The sequence below is a fragment of the Danio rerio genome, chromosome 12, assembly GCF_049306965.1.
Source record: "Danio rerio strain Tuebingen ecotype United States chromosome 12, GRCz12tu, whole genome shotgun sequence".
Classification (NCBI taxonomy): domain Eukaryota; kingdom Metazoa; phylum Chordata; class Actinopteri; order Cypriniformes; family Danionidae; genus Danio; species Danio rerio.
In genome coordinates, this window is record NC_133187.1 from 3,331,623 (window position 1) to 3,359,425 (window position 27,803).

The following is a 27,803-nucleotide window of genomic DNA, read 5'->3' on the forward strand; positions in this document are numbered from 1 at the left end:
TCTAGCTGAAATAAAACAAATAAGACTTTCTTCACAAGAAAAAATATTATCAGACATACTGTGAAAATTTCCTTGCCCTGTTAAACATCATTTGGGAAATATTTAAAAAAGAGAAAAAAAAATTCAAAGGGGGGCGAATAATTATGACTTCAACTGAAGGTAAATATAAATATCTAATTATACACAATTATAAAAATTAAGTTAAGGCAACTTACCAGATCCGAGTTAAAACAAGTTATTACTCACTTTTTTAAAGTAAAATCGACTTGTCGCTTTTAAGGCAACAGGTTTACTCACATTTTTTAAAGTAAAGTAAAACGACTTTTTACAGTGTATACACTGTAGAGTATGTTAGCATCAGTGTTGCACATAATCATTTAATTTTGGGAGAAAGTGCTGTTATTGGTGAGGCAGTGGCGCAGTAGGTAGTGCTGTCGCCTCACAGCAAGAAGGTCGCTGGGTCAAGCCTTGGCTCAGTTGGTGTTTCTGTGTGGAGTTTGCATGTTCTCCCTGCCTTCGCGTGGGTTTTCTCCGGGTGCTCCGGTTTCCCCCACAGTCCAAAGACATGCAGTAGAGGTGAATAGGGTAGGCTAAATTGTCCGTAGTGTATAAGTGTAAATGTGTGTGTGTCTTTCCCAGAGATGGGTTGTGGCTGGAAGGGCATCCGCTGCATAAAAACTTGCTGGATAAGTTGGTGGTTCATTCCGCTGTGGCGACCACGGATTAATAAAGGGACTAAGCCGACAAGAAAATAAATGAGTGCTGTTATTTAATTTTAAATCAGTTTCACATTGATTTTATTTGTATTTTTAATTCCGTGTTGAAGGGCTTTCATTATTAAATTTCTCCCATTTTTCTATTATATTACTATTTTAGTTTTTTTAACTGAAGTAAATTAAAAATAAGATGTTTTTTAATAGTTAATAATTCAGTTTTACTTTTGATTAAGTAACTATTTTTATTCAATCTATATTCTATTATTTCATCTTGTGTTGAACACAAAGGAAGATATTTTGAAGTATGTTCAGTTCCTACAATTAATCACAATGGCAGCTTTTTTCCCAAACATTCTTCAGAATATCTTCTTTTATGTTCAACAGAAGAAAGAGACTAAGTTTACAACCACTTGAGTTGAACTGTTCATTTTTTTTGGGTGAACTACCCCTTTAAATCCTGCTATAAACATCAACAAATCAATTGTGTATTACCTCTCCCAGCGGCTCACTTTCCTCTGGTAGTAGTTGATGAGCTCCTGGCGCTCCAGCAGGAGCTCATCGGCCCTCAGATCCGGCAGACGGATGTTGTAAAGCGGATGCCTGAAGAGCCGCTCCAGCTTAGAGCCTTTCTCAATGGAAACCGCTGTCCAATTCTGACTCCACATCCACATCGCATCCACACTCCCATTGGAGTCCCCGCAGGAGCAGCTCTCTCTGGGCAGAAAATACCAGGATTTGAGTCTGGGGAGGAGGATGAAATGGAGATCAGCTGCTAGAAGAGTGACCAAAGTGACGGCCACCAGCAGCCGGTCCCTCCTCATGGCCCTTCAGGATTGAATGACTGTAAACGACGTCCAGTTTCCGGTTGTTATAATCCATTCATTGGAGACATGTGTTGCTCCTTTCAGCGGCTCCAGCATCTGAGCGCGTGCCGGAGTGTAAAAGCAGTGCGCTTTCTGCCTTTAGGCAAGATTCCAGATGCACCTTCCCATGTAGACACACAGCCTGCGATTAAACACACACACTCACACATGCAGATAAACACACTGGAGAGAAACTGAGAGACGGAAAGCACGCCTGACTGCCAGCGCACATAAACTGAGCGAGGACTAAAAAGGCCTGTTTTTTTTTCATCGAGAGGCGGATGAGAAGCTCGGGAGGTGTTTCCCCAGACTGCATCTGGGCAGACATCTGCCGACTGTTTGGGTTTTTCTAGGTTTTTTTATTTGCATCTGCACATTTGTGGATCAGCTGTAAAGTTGAGGTTGTGCGTAATTTAAAACAATTTGTTCTTAAGAGACGAGAAGCAGGAAAAGAGAGGCATGAAAAGCTCCAAAAACAACTGAACGGATTGGGAAAGAACTGCCTCAGCCAGTCAAAGTCTATTTTTAGAGCAGCCGAGGCTCTTCAAAAAATGCAAAATAAATTTTGTGTAAATGACTTTTCCAAATGCATTTATTTTTATTTAGTATACACATTATATATACAGTGCTCAGCATATACGCATATGCATTAGATTAGTCAGTACTGAAGCCAAATCTGGAGCTAATTGTAACAGAAGCCGGCTAGCAAAGTGCTCTGCAGGTAAACCTCTTTAGCCACCTTGTTAGAGTAACCGACTCCCATACAAAGAATCACTGGTTCAATCCCAGCTCAGAGCAGGTTGGTTGCAGTAGGACGAGTGGGTTACATGTGGGGGCTCGTCCGGGATAGAAGTGAGGTTTAGGGGGGTAATTGTAACAGGCGCCAGATAGCAAAGTGCTATCCAGGTAAACTTGACTCCTTTGAACTCTAAAGGTGCTTTAGCGACAGAGTCTAGAGGCTATGGTCTTTACTCTCCTTGTTAGAGCAACCGACTCCCATGCAAAAAAATCACACATTCGATCCCTGCTCAGAGCGGGTTGGTTGCAGTAGGACCGGTGGGTTACATTTGGGGGCTCGTCCGGGATAGGAGTGAGGTTTAGAGGCGTGAGTGTAACAGAAGCCAGCAAGCAAAGTGCTCTGCACGTAAACCTCACTCCTCTGACCTCTAAAGGTGCTCTAGCGACAGAGGCTAGAGGCCGTGGCCTTTAGCCTCCTTGTCAGAGCAACCAACTCCTATGCAAAAAATCACCAATTCGATCCAAGCTCAGAGCAGGTTTGGTGTAGTAGGATGGGTGGGTTACATGTGGGGGCTCGTCCGGATAGAAGTGAGGTTTAGTGGGATGAGTGTAATGCTGCGTTTACACCAGATGCGGAACGCGCGTCAAACACGAGTGATTTACATGTAAAGTCATTGCAAACGCGCGAATAGACATCCTGCGGCGCGATACGTGCTAATGGCATGGCGCGAATTACGAGAATTGCGCGAATGGCGCAGGGCGAATTGAGTGTTTGCGCGTTTGACGCGCTTAACGAGCGTTTCGCGCGAATCTCTCGAGTTCGAAAATCTGAACTTCAGTTGACATTCGCTCCGCGTTAACCAATCAGAAGCTTGCTCTTGTGGGGGCGTGATTGTGACGTAGAACCTGTTGATGGGTGTCCCGGAGCAAATCCTCCAGGCGACACCGACAACAAGTCATCAAACTGGGCTTGGCTCAGTCAGAAGCACCGCTGAAAGTCTCCGTCATCCAGGTTCAGTTTCAGGAGGAGTTTATGAGCTCACAGAGCTGGATGCACCTCTGAAAGAATGTAGTGGACTCAGACACGGTCCCAAACGTATCGACGCTGTTTTACAGTCTTCATAAAGCACATAAACACTGTTATTTTCTTCATAAAATCCATGTTAGCCATTTAGCAATGAAGCTACAGTCACCGGGCAGACAGAAGCCCTGCCCATCACGCGAATCCGCGTCTGTTCTGTAGTGAATTTGACACACGAATGAAGCGGATTTCACGCCAGAATGAAGCGGAGTTTAATGCGCGAATGAAGCGAGTAAACTCAAATGTTCACGCGGCTATTTACGCGCGATTTATCTGCGCGTTCCGCGTCTTGTGTGAACACAGCATTACAGACGCCAGCTAGCAAAGCGCTATCCAGGTAAATCTTACTCCTTTGAACTCTAAAGGTGCTCTAGCGACAGAGGTTAGAAGTCGTGATGTTTAGCCTCCTTGTTAGAGCAACCGACTCCCATGCAAAGAATCACCGTTTCGATCCCAGCTCAGTCTGGGTTGGGTGCTGTAGGACCGGTGGGTTACATACATAATCTGAAGAAATAACTTAAGATAGGGGTCCAAAAATTTGTAGCCCAAATGTATATGTTAGTAAAAATAATAAATAAAAATAAAAGGAGCAAAAACCAAGAGAACCAAAAATACAACTCATGGACAATTACGCGGAATTGTTGTAGCTTTTGCATGAATTTAAGTGTTTTATGTTTAAATTTCTATAGATGTTCGGTGACTTAAATATTATTTTAATAAATATATCATCAGCATAGACCATGTAAACAGTGAAAGTATGACAGATGCAATACAAATACAGTTGTGGAACAAGTCGTGTTTAGTTAAATCTAAGAGACTACAAACAAAAGGCTCAGTGGCTAGCACTGACACCTCACAGCAAGAAGGTTGCTGGTTCGAGTCCCAGCTGGGTCATTTAGTGTTTCTGAGTTTGCATGTTCTCCCAGTGTTCTTGTGGATTTCCTCCGGGTGCTCCGGTTTCCCACACAGTCCTAACACATGCGCTATGGGTGAACTGAATACACTAAACGGCCGTAGTTTATGTGTGTGCATGTAAGAGTGTATTTCCCAGTACTGGCCTGCAGCTTTGAATAGTTGAATAGTTGGCGGTTCATTCCGCGGTGGTGACCCCAGATTAATAAAGGGACTAAGCTGAAAAAAATGAATGAGCGAATGAAAAAAGATATGATTAAAAAGTTGGTTTAAAACATAGGTTTTTACGTCACTTGAACTTATTTTAATAAGAAAATCAGATTTCAACTTTTTATTTCATTCATTCATTTATTTTCTTGTCGGATTAATCCCTTTATCAATCCGGGGTCGCCACAGCGGAATGAACCGCCAACTTATCCAGCAAGTTTTTACGCAGCGGACGCCCTTCCAGGCACAACCCATCTCTGGAAAACATCAACACACACATTCACACACACACACACACACTCACTCTGGACAATTTAGCCTACCCAAATCACCTGTACCGTTTGTCTTTGGACTGTGGGGGAAACCGGAGCACCCGGAGGAAACCCACGCGAAGGCAGGGAGAACATGCAAACTCCAGACAGAAACGCCAACTGAGCCGAGGTTCGAACCAGCGACCCAGCGACCTTCTTGCTGTAAGGCGACTGCGCCACTGCCTCGCCCACTTTTTATTTTAAATTGCAAATTTATTTTAAATAGTTTTAAGTCTGTTTAATTGATGTGAGATGAGGTGGCTTTGATTCAACTTAAAAATTTAAGGCAGAATCAAACTTTCTTCAAAAACTCCCACTGACTTAATTTTTTTAATTGAATCAAACTTTTCTAGTCAACTTGCATTAATCAGACTAAAAATATTAAGTTCAAATTTACATAACTTAAAACCAGATTAACTTATTAAAATAAGTTAAAGCAACTAATTTTATAACATTTTATATTTCTTTTTACAGTGTGTAGTTAGTTTTAAGCCATGTAATCCCAATAGTTGCACACTTTAGACTTTAAATAAATCTTCAGTCCTGGTGGAAATACTTCTTGCACAAAAAAAAAAAAAAACACAAAGCAAAACAAACAACAGGTCTTTCCCAACACTGAAAGTCTGGATGAGTCCAAAATCCATAGCTATTTTGAAATCCAGTCCACTTCAGACTCAAAAACAAGCATGACTCTTTGAATGAAATCACATGTTGTTTTTGTGAAGCTCTATGTGTATTCAAATATCACTACAGCCTCAGCGTTGACCAAATGCCAGAATCTGAAGTGTGGATTTCTGAGCAGAATAATTTCCTCATCCAGTATTACGGTGAGTTTATTTCATGCCGTTGGGCTTCAGCTCAGAAACGCTCATACCATTTTTTTTTCTGCCTGATTTGAAGCTTCACTGATCCTTGAAGATTTATACGGTTGTTTTTCATCCTCCGAAGCTTTGCACATTGTTTACTTGCGCTCTTCGTTATCTGCCCTGGATTATTCATGCAGAGTAGCTCCAAAAAAGCTTCCAGGAATTGGTGCAAATTATATAACAGGATGTCAAAGGGGAAATCTTCAGTGAGAAAGTTTCCTAGTCAAAAAAAAAAAGAGAGAGAGAGAGAGATGGAGAGAGCGAGAGAGAGAGGAAAGTCATGCACACGGTATCAATGACAAGAAGAACTTCACACTGCATCATTTGTACTCACTTGTCTTTCCATCAGGCGCATGCATTCCTCGATGAGCGGGAGGTTCTGCATTCCCAGACGAGAGCCGTCACGTTTATGCATTTATTAATGCGTCCAGTATTTGTTGAATGGAGTGATGGAACAACTAATAAATCACGGCGCAGAGTTCGGCTCATGTTCAGGTGATGAATGATACGTTTATGAAGCGCCAAAGGACACGAGGTGCAGGTGCAAAGAGGACTGTGAAGCGCTGCTGATCACACTTGCCATATTTCATGAATTAAGCGACTTATTATGTATGATCTTAGGGGAACGGTGTGTTAACAGTATCCCTTACAGACCACAACAACTGTTTAAAGAAACACTGACTCATTTTTTTGTCACCGACAGTCAATGTTTTACCATTTTTGAATCCTTTCAGCCGATCTCAGGGCCTAGCAGGAGCACTTTTAGCTTAGCTTAGCGTAAATAATTGAATCGGATTAGACCATTAGCAACCAAAACATATGTCTCCCAGGACACAAACTCTAGACCATGAAAACTTTTCAAATTCAAAAAATTTGTCCCAGATACAGGCAGCCAGGTTACTCAAGTCATTCCAAAAGCATTCGTCTTTCCCATGGAGCTGCAAATAATCTGCAGTGTTCAAATCAATTTTAAAGGAACACTCCACTTTTATTGGAAAGAGGCTCATTTTATAAGTCACCTAGAGGTAATTTATACATTTAAAATAGTTTTTTGGAATACATTCAGCCGATCACTGAGTTTGACAAGAGCACTTTTAGCTTAGCTTAGCATAAATAGTTGAATCGGATTAGACCATTAGCATCTCCCTCTAAATAAAAAAAGAAGAAGAAATTTTCATATTTGAAGCTTGACTCCTCTGTATTTATAAGATCACAAGAAAATGAAAGGTGACTATTTTATAGGCTATTATGCTGGAATGAGTTTAGTTCCTACTAGGGTTGTCAAAAGTATTGAATTCCGTACCAATCGGTACTGACATTTTTAAAACGTCCTTTTCCTGTAAACATTTGAGCATGTACTTAAATCATCGCTGAACGTTTTCAATGTTTCATTTTCTGAAAAACAACATGTAACTACAGAAGAGTCAAGCTTCACATAGAAAAATGTACAAAATTTTGCTCATTTTTTGGAGCTAGATGCTAATGGTCTAATCCAATTCAATGATTTATGCTAAGCTAAGCTAAAATTGCTCCCGCCAGACCCGAAGATCAGCTGATAAAACTCCTCTGTTTAACTCCAGTAGTGAAATGAGCCTATTTCACCACCCTACCCCAACCCCCATGTTTTTTTGAATGACTTGAGGAACCTGGCTGCCTGTATCTGGGACAATATTTTTTTATTTGTTAGGTTTTTATGGTCTAGAGTTTTGTGTCATTTTTGAGCGAGATGCTAATGGTCTAATCCGATTCAATGATCTATGCTAAGCTAAGCTAAAAGTGTTTCGCCAGATCTGGAGATTGAATAAATGGATTCAAAGATGATAAAAAAAGATGATGAATTTTGCAGTTTCATGGGAAAGACATTTTTTGAAGGACTTCGGATTTTAAAGGTTTTCATGGTCTAGAGTTTTTGTCCTGGAAAATATATATTTTCTTTGAGTTTTGGTTGGAGCGGTCCAAGTCTCTTTCAATTCCTTAACAATCAGTACTGAAATTTTTAAAACATCCATTTCCCCCAAACATTTGAGCACGTACTTAAACATCGCTGAACGTTTTTAACATTTAATCTTCTGAAAAACACCATGTAACTACAGAAGAACCGAGCTTTACATAGGAAATTATCGAAATTCTGGTCATTTTTGTGTGAGATGCTAATGGTCTAATCTGATTCAATAATCTATGCTAAGCTAAGCTAAAAGTGCTCCCGCCAGACCCAGAGATCGACTGAACGGATTCAAAAATGATAAAACTCATCTGTTTAACTCTAGGAGTGATGTAAAAGTAGTGTATTTCCAATAAAAGTGGGGTGTCCCTTTAAATTTGATTTGAACACTGCAGGTTATTTGCAGCTCCATGGGAAAGACGAATGCTTTTCGAATGACTTGAGGAACCTGGCTGCTTGTATCTGGGACAATTTTTTGGATTTGAAAGGTTTTCATGGTCTGGAGTTTGTGTCCTGGGAAGCATATATTTCGGTTGAGTTTTGGTTGGAGTGGTGGCAAGTCTCTTTCAGACGGTTTCTACAGCGGACACATTCCTCTATGAGGTCTGGACTGCAGCAATGCTCTAAATGTGTTTTGAGCGAATAAAATCACAGGCTGCTAATTGGTACGTGTGGACAACCTAAGGCCACGGCTCGGGAGATGGACGAAGACCAAGATCAATCTCTCAGGTCAATCCAGGGTAACATATCCTTACATAAATATACTTTTTTGATAACACTTTATAATAACTGCACACTATGAATCATTTATTAAGCATTAGCAAACAGTGAATTTGGGGCGGCACAGTGGCCCAGTGGTAAGCACTGCTGCCTCACAGCAAGAAGGTCGCTGGTTCGAGTCTTGGCTGGGTCAGTTGGCATTTCTGTGTGGAGTTTGCATGTTCTCCCAGTGTTGGCGTGGGTTTCCTCCGGTTGCTTCGGTTTCCCTCACAGTCCAAACACATGCGCTATAGGGGAATTGATCAACTAAATTGGCCGTAGTGTATGAGTGTGTGTGAATGTGAGAGTGTATGGGTGTTTCCCATTACTGGGTTGTGGTTGGAATGGCATCCGTGGCAAAAAAAAACCATATATCAGAATAGTTGGCGGTTCATTCTGTTGTGGTGACCCCTGATAAAAGGGACTAAGCCGGAGGAAAATGAATGAATGAAATTTACTGTTTATATCCCTTATTAACTAATTGCTAATGCTTAATAAAGGATTGATAGTGTGTCATTATAAAGTGTTACCCTTGTTGTCTTGTTTTTTTTACATTTTAGCAGAGCATGATACCTGGATGCTGATTAAGTTGCTCTAGGTTGCTGCTATGGCATTTCTGTTGACCATATTAAAGGGAAAGTTCACCCAAAAATCACTCTTTACTCACCCTCATGGGGTTACAAACCCTTCTTTTCTGTTGAATCAAAAAGAAGATACTTTGAAGAATGTTGGAAACTGGTTTAAAATCTACTAAATGTGAAAGTAAAACAAATTGGTTACACATACCCAATCATTGTTCCAATCATATCTAATCAGGATTACTGTAACCACGGGGAGTGACACTAACAACAGAAGTTTGGATCCACGTGCAGGTTTATAAGAATTGTCAGGCAAGCATTGGTCAATACCGGGGCACACAGACGTATGAGGGCAATCCAGAGTCGAAGTCAAAATAATAGGCAGATGGTCAGAGGCAGGCAGCAAACTGAATTAAACAAATAAGCAAGGCAAAGGATCAAAAACACGGCAAAGGCAGACAAAGGAAACCGCGTTGTAATGTCACTATCAGTAAACAAGACTCAGCAACAGTGAGTGTTTCTGTGCTGTTTATGTAGTGCAGTAATCAGTCTAGAAGCAGCATCAGCTGTGGGAGTCTAATTCGTGGAGACTTGGTGCAGGTGTGTGCAGGGCCGGCGCGTCCATAGAGGCGACCTAGGCGGCCGCCTAGGGCAGCAGTATAGAGAGGGCGGCATTCGCGACATCTCCCTCACCACCCGCGTCCTCAAATATATTCGCGCATAGACGACAGAATAGAGAGGGCGGCGTCAGCGACACCTCCATCAGCACCCGCGTGTCCTCAGTTATATCCGCTCATAGGGCGGCAGAATTGAGGTCCGCGAAACCCACGCGTCCTCAGATATATTCGCGCATAGGGCGGCAGAATAGAGGTCCGCGACACCCGCGCGTCCTCAGTTATATTCGCGCATAGGGCTGCAGAATTGAGGTCCGCGACACCCGCGCGTCCTCAGTTATATTCGCGCATAGGGCTGCAGAATAGAGAGCGCAGTGTCCGCGACACCTCCCTCCCTCCCTCAGCACCCGCGCGTCCTCAGTTATATCCACGCATAGTGCGCTGGAAAAGAGGTCCGCGACACCTCACTTCATTTTCATAACCGGTCACTTTTGTTTTCACATATTGGGGTTGAGGGCGGCATGATCGTCCTCTGCCTAGAGCGGCAGTTCAGCTTGCTCCGGCCCTGGGTGTGTGTGTGTGGCATGACTGAATATGTAGTCCATTTAGAAGCAGATTTGTAGTCCTATGTGTGTGTGAGTGTTTACCAGCGATCTCTGGTGGTTTGATCCCTGGTGATCGTAACAGTTACATAGGTATTTTGAGTGGTTGACAATATATTATTATCCAGTTACTAGGGTTTTATAGGTAGTTGCTAGAGGTTTACTAAAGGTTAAATGTATTCTGAGTGGTATATAATGTTGTAAAGGACTTTCTAGGTTTTGTTGCATGGCGGTGGTGACTTTATTTTAAATTAGAAAGCATGTTATGTGCGAGCAAAGATTTTAACGGATTTTATAGCCTATCACTGACTCAATTCATTTACTTATGTAAATGTATGTAAATACTGTATACATTTATTATTTTTTTCTATTTATTTCAGTCATTTTAGTGATGTCTTATAAACAAATTTTGGGAGGAGCACGTTCAGCCTTTGACGGGCTAATTCATCACACACACACTCATTCTATTATCCAATCAGCTAAAGAGCAAACCCCTATAAATAGTTAAATACGTCATACCTCTGTTTTCTCTTGACTTCAGCATCGCTCCACCACCCCAACTCCACACTATTAAACGGGATACTTATTTAAATCTGAGGGGGGAGCGTTCTGGAGCCAGGCTAGACACTGCGCTCGGACCCATCTCTCTTTATCCTGATGAGGGGAATAACTTGAGTTAGGGTGTCTTCCCGAGCTCAGAGCCCTCTCCCCGGACAGCACATCAAATACGCATATTCTATTCAGTCCAACATCCAACCCAGGCTCATTCTGAAAACGTAGTCCAGCGGACGTATCTCGAGACGTTTCTGTACGTATGGCCGCATTTCATTTTTTAAGCGAACGCTGCGGGACGGTGTTCCCTCTCACGCTTGCCCGCCGGTTGCTTGCCTCCGTGTGGAGAGCTGTCCCGCCACAACCAGTTTCTCCGGTTAGCTCGTCATGTACGTCTGCGGACTTAAGACGCAGAGAGGAGCTGACGACGACCGGGTTCGAGTCCAGGGAAGAGCAGTTCCAGAGTAAGATCAGGTAATACAAAAAACAAAACGAATGAGTTCATAGCAGGGTGAGAATGTGGTGAAATCCGAAAACGTGGTAGAAATCAGATGAGGGCTTTTCTTTTTCTGTACGGCTTTTTTTTTTGTTGGTTGGGTCTAGGGAAGTGAGTGGGTGGGCGGGTCAATCGGTAAAACTGCTTGGGTTTAGGGAAGGAGGAGAAGGATAGGTCGGCCGACTGGCTGGTCGCCCAGTCAATCATTCAGCAAGTCGGACGGACGGTCATCCGACAGCGGCATGTGAGAACGGCATGGGCACGAACGGCGCTCGCGAGAGATGTTCGCGATTCGAAAAAGTGCGCACAGTGGGCTCTTGCAGATTCACAAAAACAAAAACTGCATGAATACGTACCAACCGGGACATATTTCACAGTCTCCAGAAACGTCCGCTGGACTACGTTCTCACAATGAGCCTGGGTTGCAAATATCTGTGAGTGTAAACTCATGAATGAACTAATATGCAAATATTTACATGATTTCTTTATAATACAGTTTGTTAAGTAATATTTTGTCTTTTGGTAGTAATTATTAAGTCTTTTGCTAGATATTGTCACGAATCAAGACAAGGAGGATCCAAATGCGAGTGTTTTAATGAACAGAGGACACACGAAAGTTCAAACAAAAGAGAGCCACAGGCCACAACGATGACATCAAACAGACAGCGGATGATACTGGGAGACAACAGTCAGGAACAACGACATACAAGGACAACAACGGACTGATAACCAGCACATACCACAGGAGGAATTATATAGCCAGCCAAATGAGGTTCAGCTGGAGGATGATAAGTCAGCTGATGACATCACCGGATCCTAGCACGCTGTCAACACAAAAGGTAAACAAACACACACCCTCACACATGACAACACACAAGGCATGATACATAACATACAGGAGGAACACACAGATCCATAAACCGTGACAGATATATTATATGAGAAACTTGATTTATTTTGCACACAAATGGATCTAATTACATTTGCATTGTAAATCTTAAAATTTAGCTTTTATTTCATGTTTTAAGTTAATTATTCCGCACAAATCTGCAGATTTTTTACAATATTATGTGCAGAAGTAGTAAAAAACGTCCACAGATTCTTTTTGGCCCTGCGTACAATATTTAGAATTAGATGATTATACAATTTCCCAGTAATGGGTTGCAGCTGGAAGGGCTTCTGCTGCAACCCAGATCCGCTGTGATGACCCCATATTAATAAAGGGACTAAGCCGAAAAGAAAGTGAATGAATGAATGAATGATTGAACAAACCCTAAATCTTAACTATGAGCAGCAATAACACTGATCTCTGTGTTTAATCTATTATTTATTGGTAAAACTATATTTCCATATAAATAAATGATTCAAATGGAAAGCAAAGAATCAGCAAATGCCAAAAAACAACAATATTCTTAAAATACATTCACAAAAAAAAAAATAAGACTATCAACACAGCGGAAGTGATTTCTGCGCAGAACAACAACAATATAAATCAGTGCATATTCACTGACCTGTGCAACTAAAACCAATCATCCAGTGACTCACAGAGCAAAGACCCTTCAGAGGAGAACATGCAAGAGCTCACTTCTGTTCCCCTGGAGGAAATCTGCTGTATCTTCAGTTTCCAGGGCTTCACTGCTTCATCTCCAAGCTCGCTGATCTCCTAGAAAAGGTTAGTTCATCCATGAATGCACATTCTGGAATTAATTACTGACCCTCATGTCGGACCTAGGTGCGTATCCACAATGAGCCTGTGTTGCATAAAACACCATGTCAAAGGCTTCTCATCTAAATTAGGCGAGGATTTTAAATGCTCAGAGCTTTTTCTTTCCATTGCAGTGGAGACACTGAAATGTGTTGGACTTTTGTGATGTGGTTGCCATAATAGCGTCTCGCTCTTCCAAACGCGCCGTTACAGTCAGCAGCGCTAACGCATCTGCACTCTCACCATCAACTCCTCTTCATTTTTCATTTCATTGCCAGCCTGGCATTCCCTTAACTTTTTTTATTGAGAAAAACCATTTTAACCTTCTCATGCCAGCTCACTAAAGGCTTCATTAGCCAAGCAGAACTTCATTGAGACTGTTCATGGCAACAAACACACAACAAACACCAACAGAGAGAGAAAAATGGGGTGTTGTCTTTGTTTTTCTCCTCGGCTGGTTTTATGGACTTTTCAATCAGTGCTCAGTCTCACAAAGCCACAGGTATGCTTGTGTGACTGTCACAGGCATCATTAATGGTGGAAGAGATGTCTCCACCACTTTTCATCATGAATGATTTGGGGTTTATTAATGCAAGATTATCAATAGCAGTTATATATTTTATTTGTGTGTGTGTGTAAGTGGCATACAGTGATGACAGGTGAACTTAATTAGTTTAAAGGGGTGGTCCAGAATGTTATTTTTAAGGCTTGGTTGTGTTAATAAGATGCAAAGCAATGTGTGCTCATGTTTAACTTGAAGGAAATCGTGTTATTTTTTCATAAATCTCACTTTTATTATACACAGCTACTCAGCTAACATGAAAACGACTGTCATATTTCCTAGTTTCTCTAAAAGGCCCACCCTCAAGTGACTCTGATTGGTCATCATCATAATATGCTGTGATTCGCCGATCGGCTCCACGTCACGCCCTGACAAGCACGCGCGTTTTGTGTAAACAGTCAGTCAGTCAGTCAGTCAACACGTGTCTGTAACGAGTGAAAATGGGATGCGGCTCCTTTAACTGTTTCTGTGCCTTTTAGTGTGTTTATGCGTGTATACGATGAAGTATCTGTAACACGAGAAGCGCATGTGCGCGGGAGAGATTTTTATTGTTCTTTTTCTCTCATGCTCGGATTAAGTTATTTTCTATGGTGACAGAATAAAGCACAAGATGTGAGATGAGACCTTTGTGAGCCTGGATTGATTTGTTTTTGATGTTACACTCCAGTTGGGAAATCATTGCTGTATTTTTTTTAAATCAACGCGTTACAGGACGTCTTTCATGCATATGCGGAATATGCCTGTGTAAGTAACATGAATCGTTCACATATCTTTTGCGACTTTATTGTCCGAGTTGTAAAACGCATAGCAAAGCTGCCTATAGAGAGAAACTCTGCCGTCTCCCACAGAGAGACGCAGGTGCTGGCCAAGAGTGCGTGTATGTGTATGTGTGTGTGTGCGTTTACAGCCGTTTGATAAATATAGATTTGTAACGTTAGCTAAGTCGTTCGCGGTTACCATAATTTCCCGTTGTTTACATCTTTGCTACAACACACCGTTAAAGTTAGACACTGTACATGTCATGATCAATTTTAACAAATAAAAACACTTACAGGTCATGACTCACAGTTCACAGCGTCTCCTTGCTCCATCTTTGAGGAGATTTTAACTGAATCCAGCACTGAACTGGGAGAGATTCTGGAAGCTGTGTTTTGTCAAATCATGCTTGCTATGTATTTTATAGTTCTCTGGAACATAATTAATATTGAACTGTAAGCACTTCTGTGTTTGGGTCGTGTCATTTGGAAGCCCAACAACAGAAACAGAACAGCTCTGTGGAAACAGCAGGATGGCATTTCTCTCTCTGCAGTAACGTTACAGCGCCTATGGCCACGGCCTTTACCTGCGCAGTGTGGGATGCGCAATAACGAACTTTTGTGATCTCACAGGGGGCGGAAGTATTTTTTGTAGTCCCCAAAATTCGTTAATTGTAGGCGTTGCTAAGCTAACTCTGTACAAATCAAGGTCTCCCTTTGCATTAAACTTTGAATATTTTACATTCAGAGATGCTGTTTATGTTCACACAGCTACATTACACATCAACTGAATTTTAAAATATAATATCGTAGTGGACCACCCCTTTAATAAAAAATTAATGATTAGTTTAATGAATATTCAGAATACATTCATTTAAATGTTGTTGTTATTTATTAATATAAAAATATTTAAACATTTTAAAGCATTTTTTAATGTAATTATTACTTTTGATTACTTAAAAATCTGCAAAACTTTAAATGTGCTTTTTTGTTTTGCTTGTTAAGGCGACTCATACGTCAAATTTGGGTTACTATAATAAAAAATGTAATCTTGCACATGATCAAATAATCTGCTGCAGAACTAGAATCTGGATAAATTAATTTAATACATTAATCCTTCTTAATCTTGATCCTTTGTTTATTTCTAAACATTTACAGAAATTTAGATTATTTGGGGATAGATTACTTACAGTTATTATTAATAATATTATTTAATAATTTAAATTAATAATTTATAAAACTGTATTATTATTATTATTATTATTGTTATGATTATTTTTATTGAATTTAAACTTAATTATAATATATATATATATATATATATATATATATATATATATATATATATATTTATATATTTTACATATATATTATATGTAAATATTTATATATTTATATTGTTATTGTTGTTATTATTAAGCTTGAATTTAATATTATTCCAAGTAATACAAAATAATAAAAATAATAATGATAATAAGACTAAATATTATTAAATATTTTTACATTTGAACTTAATATTACTGCAAATAACTTTTAAATAGCTAAATAATAATAATAATAATAATAGTATTTAATAATAATAATAATTAATGATAACAACAACAATAATTATTATTATAATTTATTATTATTATTAATAATAGTAGTAGTAATAATAATAATAATAATAATAATAATAATAATAATTGTTATTATTATTATTATTATTATTATTATTATTATTATTATTATTAATATTATTTTATTACTTTGTCAAAGACTAAATGAGGTCATATACTAATGTTTGTCCATGACCTTATTAATATTCATGGGTTAAGACTTTAATCACAACCAACAAATCCCAACCATGCTAATCATAAACTATACTAATATTAACTCCACTGATTTTCACATGAAAAACATTCAAGGAAAGACTGGCTAACCGGCAGCTCCAGAGTCTGAAACGGTGTGAACTCATTCCCATAGCGACACAGTTTTTCATGGCCAACTTTCTGTCGTCTGCATTGCCTCGTCGTCGTCCTTAACCCCAGATCCCTGAACACTTGATCTCCAGACAGAACCTGAGATGCACAGTAAAACACAGCACTGTTTGGAGGAATCCCTTACAAAGTAAACTAAACTGAAAATGTATATTTCTTGACTGACCTTACTGTGTTTAGGCAGCGGGATGCTTTCCAAAGAGCTACTATCGTCAGACAGGAACTCAAAGTCTGGGCTCTGTGGAGCTGAATCATCAACTTGTAGATCTACGTCTGATTCTGCATCAAGAAATAATTCATAAAATGTTGAAATCACCAGCAAATCAAAACAGATAATTATATTTAAGTATATAATTATGGAATTAATTATAAGTATATTAAGTATATTTATTATGGAATGCAGATGTTATTATAAAGAATGAACCTCGTGTTTTTAAAGGGACAGTTCAACCCGAAATTAAAATTAGTGGTGACCCATTACTCTATTCTTTTTTACAAGATCTAAAATAACTTTCCGATATCAGTCTCTAGAGTGTGTATGTGAAGTTTCAGTTCAAAATACCACACAGATAGTGTTTTATAACTATTTTTTCCCCGCATAAGCAATTTGTCATTAGCTACCATAAGCATGGAGTTCATCAAGATCTACCTAAGCTGAAACTCCCCTCGCCCTGCAAACAGGAGAGATGCCAAACAAGTTTATAACCAGGCTGCGAATTACAGAGGGGTTCGGGGAGAATTGACCCCCCTAATTAACACTATATGCCACCTGAAGACATTAAAACAAGATGTATCTGGGGGGAGGAGTCAGCCCTTTAATATTAAGAAATAGCTTTCTTCTATGTTATTTTATATAATTAATATAACGGTTCAAACCACTGTGATTCAATCGCGCCAATCAATGGTAGGAAAAATATCGTTTAACAGTCTGAAACTGGCAGTTCAAGAAGACCGATAGTATTCACAAAACACGTTTCTTGTAAAAAAAGGTGTTTATATCTGCATGTAGCCCAATAAAAAAGAACATTTAGAAACATCATTTGTATAGCTTGTATCACTAAATATCCCTCAAAACACTGGAAATTAAATAATTTAAATACATTCATAAATTTGGTAACTAATAAACTAACGCATGTGTTACCAAACTACTACCGAAAAAGTTGACCACCTGATCGTCAATGTAAAATTTGCACACTGTTTATAACCAATCATCAGCTAAGTGTGAACTCTTGAACCTTTCGTTATGTTCGTGGCTGTTTCGTGAACATAACGAAGTGTGGTTTATTCATAAACTAATTTCTAGAGGATCACGTGCTTATGATCAACACGGCTGGCGCCTTATTAGCTCCGTAATCTGCCCTATTAGATGATTCCGGAAGCATTATAAATAATCTGAGTTTTTTACTCCAGTTATCTTCGTCTTGAAGCTCCCCCCCCCCTTTCCACCCCTACATCCTCCCCACTTTTCTGATAGGGCGACACGGTGGCCAAGTGGCTAGCACTGTTGCCTCACAGCAAGAACACCGCTGGTCCAACCTATCGGGCCGGTTGGTGTTTCTGTGCGGAGTTTACATGTTCTCCGCATGTTCGCGTGGGTTTTCCCAGGGTTCCCCGGTTTCCTCCCACCGTCCAAAAACATAACCATAGCCAAACGACTAAAGCAAATTATCACCCAAGACAACCTTAGTTTAAACTTCTCATGGCGACAAGCAGGGGGGTTCTCGAGACCTATCTGAGCTCGAACTCCCCTCTCGCCCTTCTAACAGGAGGGAGCCTCAGGCTCGAGGATATTACGAGCTCAGGGCTCTCTCCCGGGACAGCATGCCAACTACTTTTTGCTTATCAGCTAAGTGTCATCTCTTGAAAGGGTAGTACATTTTCCCAGGGTATGTTGTTGAGTTTTGGAAAATCTACAAAGCATTTACCTAAAATATTTGTCAAAATATCATATATTTGCCCCATTTGCTGAAACACAGAGAAAATAAGGACTTAAAATCACCCCAGAGTGGATGAAAACACCCCCAACAGCACACAAGGGTTAAATTGCTTAGATATAGAGATTTTGGCAGCTTTGTGCGTCTCTCAGACATTTTTTACTGTCTAAATAGACCATTTTTTTGTACAGATAAAGCTTTAGAGTGCATCACACTTTATGCCAAAAGTCTAGCTCTAGTCAAGACTCAAATTTCATTAGACTGAATAAAGATGGGGCGACACGATGGCTCATTGGTTAGCATTGTGGCCTCACAATATGAAGGTCGGTTTCTGTTCAGTTGGCGTTTCGGTGTGGAGTTTGCATGTTCTCCCTGTGTTGGCATGGGCTTCCTCCGGTTTCCCCCACAGTCCAAACACATGCTTTATAGGGGAATTGAGTAATAGTAGTGCATATGTAGTGTATGTGTGTGTGTGAATGTGAGTGTATGAATGTTTCCCAGTACTGGGTTGCAGCTGGAAGGGCATCCGCTGTGTAAAACATAAGCTAGATAAGTTGGCGGTTCATTCCACTGTGGCGACCCCTAATAAATAAAATGGACTAAGCTGATAAAAAGAATGAATGAATAAAAATGGTGAAACATTTCAGACTGAAAAATATTTGGTTGATGTTATTTTTACTTGACTGAAACGGTTACATCATAAGTATGTTTATTTCTGTTTCTCCAGGGACATTTATCAAGTAAACTGTGTGAATTCTGAACTCATGTTTGTGTCCCAGAATCCCCCGAACGGTTGCTTTCAGAGATTTCTCAGTGCTGCAGAAGATACTGGAGTAAGTCTGAGCATCGGCAGACATTAATTCTCCGACGGCGGGTGTCTAGACATCTGCAGGAGCCGAGAAACACACACCCAGCTCTGTGCAGAGGCTCTGCTAATCGCTTGTTTTGGCATGACTGAAGGCTGAACACTCACTCTTCCCAGTCAGAGGCTTAATCTACTCTTTCCCAGCACAAATGTACACTGTCAAAAAATCTTGCTGCCTAAATTATAAATTTCCAATATTGTTTTAGTTCTTAAGTTTAGTTTTCTAGTCATTTTCAACTTGCATCAATCAAACTGACTTCAAAATATCAGGTTAAACTTTGTATGACTGAAAAAATAAATTGTTAAAAGCTGATAAACGTATTAAAATAAGCCACATTTTGTCATTACATAATTAATAACTCTTTTTACAGTGTATGTAAAATACTCCCTAGTAGCAAAGAATTCTGGCCCAGATTTGGCAAAAAGCTGGCACATCAGGCATTCATCCGGCACTGGCATACAGCATGTGGGCCAAACATGGCCCAGGTTTGGCAGAGGTGGCACCGTTTTTAAGGCGGCACACAAGATTCGGGCCAGATGAAAAATGTAGTATTTGTCCCAGATTTAAACATTTGATGAGTGGGCCATGTGAGTTTGGCCAGTCTTTGACCCACATTTAAAATACACTAAAATCATTTTTGAGTAAAGAGAAAAAAATCTACCAATCAGGTCACTTTGAGAAAAAGCGTGCCCATAGTGTGCCTAAAGAGCATCACTCCATGGGTTTATCAATTTCATTGCAATCGTGACACACCAACCCATCTGGCCCAGTTCAGGCCCAGTTATGAGTTATTAACTTGGCTGAGACTTGGCCCAGATATGGTCCCTGTTTGGCTCTTGTCTGGAAGCCAGATTTGGTCCAGTCATGTACCGTAATTCACTGCGGCATGTGGGCCAAGCAAAACCTGATTGTGTGGGCCAGAGCTGGGCCAGAGAAATTTTGCTATGTGGGCTGTTTCAAAGGTTTGGGCATCTGTAGTATTTTATTTTCATTTTATGTTAACTAAGGCTGCATTTATTTAATTAAAAAATACAGTAGAAACTGTAAAAGTGTGACATATTATTACAAATTAAAATCACATGGCAGCAACTCAATACATTAAGGCATGTAGACACGGCCAAGACGATCTGCTGCAGTTCAGAACGAGCATCAGAATGGGAAAGATTTAAGTGACTTTAACCGTAGCATGGTTGTTGGTGCCAGACGGGCTGCTCTGAGTATTTCAGAAACTGCTGATCTACTGGGATTTTCATGCACAAACATCTCTAGGGTTTACAGAGAATGGTCAGAAAAAGAGGAAATATCCAGTGAGCGGCAGTTCTGTGGGCGCAAATGCCTTGTTGAGGTCAGAGGAGAATGGCCAGACTGGTTCCAGCTGATAGAAAGGCAACAGTAACTCAAATAAGCACTCGATACAACTGAGGTCTGCAGAAGAGCATCTCTGAACACACAACACGTCCAACCTTGAGGCGGATGGGCTACAGCAGCAGAAGAGCACACCGGGTGCCGCTCCTGTCAGCTAAGAACAGGAAACTGAGGCTACAATTCACACAGACTCACCAAAACTGGACAATAGAAGATTGGAGAAACGTTGAATGCTCTGATGAAAACATTCGGATGCTCGGGTCAGAATTTGTTGTCTATAACACGAAAGCATGGATCCATCCTGCCTTGTATAAGCGGTTCAGGCTGGTGGTGGTGGTGTAATGGTGTGGGGGATGTTTTCTTGGCACACTTTGGGCCTATTAGTACCAATTGGGCATCGTGTCAACACCACAGCCTACCTGAGTATTGTTCTGATGGCTACATCCAGCAGGATAACGCACCATGTCATAAAGCGTGAATCATCTCAGACTTGTCACGACTGGGTACCACAAAAACAAGGGAAAGATCCAAGTGCAGCAAAACACATTTATTGCCAAACAATAAAGATCCCCAAAAAAATGACAAAGGGACAGGCAAGGTACCAAAATCGACGGAAACATGAAGTGCAAAAATTAAGCACAAAAGTGAATCAAACACAAACTAAACAGGAATCCAAAAACATTGTAATGATACTAAACAAATTGAACAAACAAACAAACCAAACACGATGAACCAGATCACGAATAAAGCACGACAGACCTAAACAGAACATCGAAAATCCAAAGGCAAACTTAACACAACATAACAGGGCTTATAAAGACAGAACTAATTAGACAATGAGGGACAGCTGGAAACAAGGATTGATCACATGACTAGGATACAAAACACAAAAACCAAAACAAAAACTGGTACCCTTGAAAACCACCAGAGGGCACTGCAGCAGGTTTGACAAGACTGGTTTCCTGATCATGACATTGAGTTCACTGTACTCAAATGGCCTCCACAGTCACCAGATCTCAACCCAATAGAGCACCTTTGGGATGTGGTGGAACGGGAGATTGGCATCATGGATGTGCAGCCGACAAATCTGCAGCAACTGTGTGATGCTATCATGTCAATATGGAGCAAAATCTCTGAGGAATATATTTTCAGTATCTTGTTGAATCTATGCCATAAAGAATACATTTTTTATTTAATATTTTACCCCAAAAATAAAGATTTGCCTTTATTTATTTAATCTCAGGCCATCCAAGAACAGTAAAATAGGTTTTTAGCTGAAATTACAGTGCTTGATAATTCCTATAATCTAAGAAGTCAATAGTTACAATTAGGGAAAGCAAATTTAATATAGTCTCTTATGATAAACTGAGGCTCTGATGAAGCTTCACTTTCAGTCTGGTTTCATACACTGCAAAAATGAGAGGACAAAAAGTCATGACAACAAATGTTATGTAAATTATTTTAATACGTTAATAAAATTGGCGGTTCATTGCGCTGTGGTGACCCCTGATGAATAAAGAGACTAAGCCGAAGGAAAAATAAATGAATGAAGAATAAGATTTCAACCTCTGTTTTTTGTTTTTAAATGTATTACTTAATATTTTAAGTCAGTTTAATTGATGTAAATTATGATAACTAGAAAAGTTAAGCTGATTCAACAAAAACATTTAAGACTTTTCAAAAGTGTATTGTGCGAGTTTGTCAATAAGCATTTGAGTTCACCTGTTTGTCGTCGGTCAGCCTCTGATCTTTCACCCCAACAGATAAAACTCTTGCCACTGGCATGTGATTGGCTGTCCTTGATCTTCTCCTCTCCTTCTACTCTGATTGGTCGGTTGTGTTCTCTGTAAGTGATGACATGCATCATCATTAGACATCGACCAATGATTAACTAAAGCACACAAATGCCTGATGTTTGCTGAACGGATGAGGTCACTGGCGATGTGACATATTTACGACCGGTCCACATGCCATGACATGCGGTCACATTGTAACATAATGCTGATAAACATTAACCAACAGCACTCTTATTGCAAACACAATTTTAACACGGTGACTGGGCCACGGCTGGGCCAGTTGGCATTTCTGTGTGGAGTTTGCATGCACTTCCCGTGTTGGCGTGGGTTTCCTCCGGGTGCTCCAGTTTCCCCCACAGTCCAAACACACGCGCTATAGGGGAATTGGGTAAACTAAATTAGCTGTAGTGTATGAGTGTGTGTCTGTGTGTATGGATGTTTCCCAGTACTGGGTTGCGACTGGAAGGGTATCCGCTGTGTAAAACTTATGCTGGATAAATTGGCGGTTCATTCCGCTGTGGTAACCCCTGATGAATAAAGGGGCTAAGTCGAAGGAAATTGAACAAATAAATCAATGACTTCACCCTAAAATGTCACTTTTGACTGTTCTTTCTTTAGATCTTTTTGCTTTTTGCTGTGCTTATTATGTTATAAAATAATATCCTCACATTGTTACACATTCAGTCAAACACCAAAGGTGTGATTTTCCCTAACAGTGCACCATGCAATTTTGTGTTTAAAAGACGTCCAAACAAAGACGTCTTGGCTAAAACAAATCGAAATCTAATAGTCTAATAATTCTCCAAAAATAAACTCAGACTTCACATGTGTAGGCATTGAGTCCTATCTATTTGATGACAAGTCTATTTTTATAATAGAGTATTGTTAGACATCTAGATTTTGACAGACAGCCTAAATTTTGCCTCTAGATTACGCTTAATTTACCAAAATAAAATATGATCTTGCCTTGATTTTGATTTATTTAAGGTAAGGTCTGACTCTGCTTAGACAAAAGTCTTGTCACTGAACAGAAATAATGTCCAGTATAGAATATAAAGTCCTGCTGCAGTGGAGATAGAGTGAATATTTTGTCTGACTCCATCATGAGCTTGGAGGACTGCATCCACACATCTCTGCACTGACTCAAATCACTAATTAATAAAGTCATCTGGAATGGCAAAGAAAGCGTTCCTGCAAGACTCCCAGAGTTCATCAAGATTCTTTGGACTCATCTTCAATGCCTCCTCCTTCATCTTACCCCAGAAGTGCTCAATAATGTTCATGTCTGATGACTGGGCTGGCCAATCCTGGAGCAGCTTGACCTTTTTTGCTTTCAGGAGCTTTGATGTGGAGGCTGAAGTATGAGAAAGAGAGCTATCCTGCTGGAGAATTTGCCCTCTCCTGTGGTTTGTAATGTAATGGGCAGCACAAATGTCGATGTTGATGTTGCCATCTACTCTGCAGATCTCTCGCACACCTCCATACTGAATGTAACGCCAAACCATGATTTTTCCTTCACCAAACTTGACAGATTTCTGTGTGAATCTTGGGTCCATGTGGGTTCCAGTAGGTCTTCTGCAGTATGTGAGATGATTGGGATGCAGATCAACAGATGATTCATCAGGAAAATCCACCTTCTGCCACTTTTCCAAATGATCAACTAGAAGTCCAGTTATTATTTGTTGCTCTTACAACTGGGATCGACGACGAGACTTTTGTCAGGTAGTGTATTTTTCATGTATTTCAGCCTTTTTATACTAAGAAAAAATTAAACAACAACAACAACAACAAACAACAACAACAAACAACAATAACAACAAACAACAACAAACAAACAATAATAACAACAAACAACAATAACAACAACAACAAACAACAAAAAACAACAACAACAACAATAACAACAAACAACAACAAACAAACAAACAAACAAACAAACAACAATAACGACAAACAACAACAAACAAACAAACAACAATAACAACAAACAACAACAAACAAACAAACAAACAACAATAACAACAACAACAAACAACAATAACAACAACAAAAACAACAAACAAACAACAATAACAACATTACCATACATACAGTTGAAGACTGATAAGCCCTACTGTAAAATTCTAATAATCTTTTAAATATTTACCAGAAGAAAGTCTTAATTTACTACATACATTCTATATTTTCAGGAGAAAGTCTTATTTTAATTTGTTTAGGAAAACATTATTAGCCCCCTTAGCAAATTAGTTTTTGGATTGGCTACAGAACAAACCACTGTTGTCCTGTGACTTGCCTAATTACCCTAACTTGCCTAATTAACCTAATTGATCCAGTTAAGCCTTTAAGTGTAACTTTAAGCTGAATACTAGCATCTTGAAAAATACCAAGTCAAATATTATGTACTGTCATCATGGCAAAAATAAAAGAAATCAGTTACTAGAAATGAGCTATTAAAACTATTATGTTTAGAAATGTGTTGAAAAAGATCCGTCCATTAAGAGGCACTTGTATATATTTGGCAAACAATTCAAATTTCACTGGAGGGCTAATTTTTTTGCTATATATTTAAAGAAACAGTAAAATTAAAAATGGATTCAGCTTAAATCATGTCTAAACAGACTAAGAGCGTCTGCTGAATAATCGTCAGTGTGACGGCACACACTTTGACAGATGTCCTATTTCCCCCGCCTCTACAAACCTATTAGACATTTTTAGACAGATCCAGGAATAATAACCAAACGAATGCTCTCTCTGGACCTTTCCACCCTTCAACACAACACTGCCGTTTCAGCCACATGCTTAGGCTTGAACGGCTGATATATTTGACCACTGACAGTTTCCTCTGTGGGGGTTTATTTGTTAAAGCCTCTCGGTGAGTTCAGTGCCAAACCAGTTCTCCTGTATTTGGAGATTGATCAAATATTTTACTCACACCAGCTGCTGGACTAGGAAAACCAGGATATGAGCTTATAGTCTGTTTTGACTGCTTATATATATATATATATATATATATATATATATATATATATATATATATATATATATATATATATATATATATATATATATATATATATATATATATATATATATATTTTTTTTTTTTTTTTTTTTTTGTAAGATTAGTTGAAATGATACAAAAATAATGGCAAACCTTTTGGAAGAGCCTTTCCAGTAAAAGCAATAACAAAAAACAACAAATAAAAAGAAATCTAAATGATTGTAGATAATTGTCACAATCATCAGCAATCTAGTCCATACAGATATGCTGAACTACAAATCCTGTCATGCACCACCCACTCACACCTGTTCCAGTTCTCCTTTGATTACACGCACACAGCTGGGAGCTGCTCAAGGTCTGATAACACAGACTATATATACAACAGACACACACACAGAGAGACTTTGCTGAGTCTTGTTCGGTTACCCTGCAACATTATGAATTGTTCGTCTAGTCTAGTCTTGTCTTTCTGTGTCTGACCTTTACTTTGTTCTCTCGTTTATGTTGTCTGCCTAATTTATCTACCATTTGCCTGTGACCTGACTATGCTTCTGGATTTGCCTGTATGTACCTGTTTACCCCTGTGTTTAACCATTGCCTGCCTGACTACTGTGTCCTTAACTCTATTGTCCAGCGTCCTTAACAATAATATTTTAATAATCTATTTCAACTTAAATGTTGTACATGTAGAAAACAAATACGTGAGCTAAGAAAATACTTTTTACAGACACATATACAGCGAAAAAGGTTCAAATCAAGGTTCAATATATAGTCACTGCACATGATTAGATTCATGCATGTGTTTTATCTTAATACACCAAGCATCAAGGATTGCAAATATCTTATTTTAAAAATTTGTATGTGAAGTTTTTCAATCATTTTATCACATTAATTTGCCTTCTGGGGTCCATTTAGCTAGTTATTTTAATCAAAAATGTTTTCCACATATGAAACAAAAGAAAAAACCTCTAATTGAATGAACATAATATTCCAATAACCCATTTAAACTTACGGTTTACACCTTTATAAAAAGGGCGGGGCAGTGGCGCATTAGGTAGTGCTGTCGCCTCACAGCAAGAAGGTCGCTGGTTCGAACCTCGGCTCAGTTGGCGTTTCTGTGTGGAGTTTGCATGTTCTCCCTGCCTTCGTGTGGGTTTCCTCCGAGTGCTCCGGCTTCCCCCACAGTCCAAAGACATGCAGTATAGGTGAATTGGGTAGGCTAAATTGTCCGTAGTGTATGAGTGTGTGTGTGGATGTTTCCTAGAGATGGGTTGCGGCTGGAAGGGCATCCGCTGCATAAAAACTTGCTGGATAAGTTGGCGGTTCATTCCGCTGTGGCGGCCCAGGATTAATATTCAAATATTTTTCAGAAACTACATGATACTTAATTCAATAATCTAATTGAATAATCACGATTAAACAACTAAGAATACAGTAATTGAATAATTAAATGAGAAGTAATACTGCATAGTCTATGTTTATAATTAACTCAATATAATTAATAGTTATTATAGTTACAAACAGCACGATTTCATAGGCCTGAATGCTTTTAAAATCCTCATACAGTCACAGGCCTCAAAAACACATGCAAATGATCAATTATAATGTAGACTTAACATTGCATATCCTGCGAAATGGCTATTGTGAATGATAACATCGCGATATCGGGTCTGAAACGATATATTGTGCGGCCCTAATTGAGACCCAATTAAAAAGTGGCCAATTATGTTGTTCAATAACTAATTTGCAACTCTACCTATTGGTTTGGTAAGTGTCTGGATTGCTCAAATCCCATTGCTGCTCCTCTCCAAAACATCCCACGCAACTTCCTTCATGGGTCCACAACCAGGCCCTGCGGTCCATGGACACGCTCAGAATGAAGAATCGAGACTCATACAGCAAGACCTCACTGCTCACTATCGCCCTCTCATGGCCACTCCAAGAGTGCAGCAGTGGAGGAAAACCAGCCGCAGACTAGGAGAAACACACATTAAATCAAGCCTAAAGTAATAAGTCATGCTGAATTTAGGTACCTTTCATCCTAAAGCGTACATTTCCATACCTCCATATCTCCATTGTTTAAGGCATACTGAGCGATGTCCCAGACTTTAATGGACCCTGTTGTGTCTCCAGTGACAAGTAGATTATTTTCTGGGTCTGTGCTGAAACCCGTCACATTCTCACCAGATTTATCAGGCACATAGAACTGTCCTGGATCACACATAAATGAATGTTATTTAGATATTGATTCATAAAAATATATATACAAATATGCCAAAAAAAAAAAAAAAAAGAAACAGTGACACTAATCCTAACATAAAAAACCTTACAAATATATATGTATACAACACTTCTGTCTGGTTCTTAAATCTGATTGGCTGATAGCCGTGCAATATTTTGCCAGTAACAGCACACAAAGGCCTCTTCACCCTTCACCTTTGTGTATTACTCCACCCACATACAAGCAACAAGCAGAGGACGGTCTACAGTTTGACAAATATTACTGCTGTTGGACAACATAGTGCACTTTTGAGGCTTTTCTACTTGAGAATGTAGGTGTTTAGATTGCAACTACGCAGTTTATTTAATAGAGTAGTGCCTAT

General features: G+C 39.5%; 3 protein-coding genes across 12 annotated transcripts in view; 1 reads left to right on the forward strand and 2 right to left on the reverse strand.

Annotated features, from left to right (window-relative positions):
• Positions 1-1,802, reverse strand: part of fam20a (FAM20A golgi associated secretory pathway pseudokinase) — a 30,261-nt gene extending 28,459 nt beyond the window's left edge. The window contains exon 1 of one of the 2 annotated variants that reach the window (XM_005155987.6): positions 1,209-1,802. In XM_005155987.6, coding sequence (XP_005156044.2) covers positions 1,209-1,537 — 329 coding nt within the window. In that variant the 5' untranslated portion in view covers positions 1,538-1,802. 2 annotated transcript variants of the gene reach the window in all.
• Positions 1-19,681, forward strand: part of frmpd2 (FERM and PDZ domain containing 2) — a 423,788-nt gene extending 404,107 nt beyond the window's left edge. The window contains exon 25 of the mRNA XM_073918012.1: positions 19,430-19,681. The gene's annotated coding sequence lies outside the window, so the exon portion shown is untranslated. The remainder of the gene's footprint in view (positions 1-19,429) is intronic.
• LOC103911894 (cilia- and flagella-associated protein 337) overlaps positions 11,809-27,803 on the reverse strand; it is a 39,165-nt gene continuing 23,170 nt past the window's right edge. For 6 of the 9 annotated variants that reach the window (XM_073918013.1, XM_073918018.1, XM_073918015.1 and 3 more), the window contains exons 16-21: positions 27,263-27,411; positions 26,957-27,174; positions 22,126-22,247; positions 16,405-16,517; positions 16,182-16,319; positions 12,551-12,900 (exon numbers count right to left, since the gene is read on the reverse strand). In XM_073918013.1, coding sequence (XP_073774114.1) covers positions 12,757-12,900; positions 16,182-16,319; positions 16,405-16,517; positions 22,126-22,247; positions 26,957-27,174; positions 27,263-27,411 — 884 coding nt within the window. In that variant the 3' untranslated portion in view covers positions 12,551-12,756. Of the gene's footprint in view, positions 12,062-12,550; positions 12,901-16,181; positions 16,320-16,404; positions 16,518-22,125; positions 22,248-26,956; positions 27,175-27,262; positions 27,412-27,803 lie in introns of those variants that run through there. The other 3 variants (XM_073918014.1, XM_073918020.1, XM_073918021.1) reach the window with 1 other exon arrangement.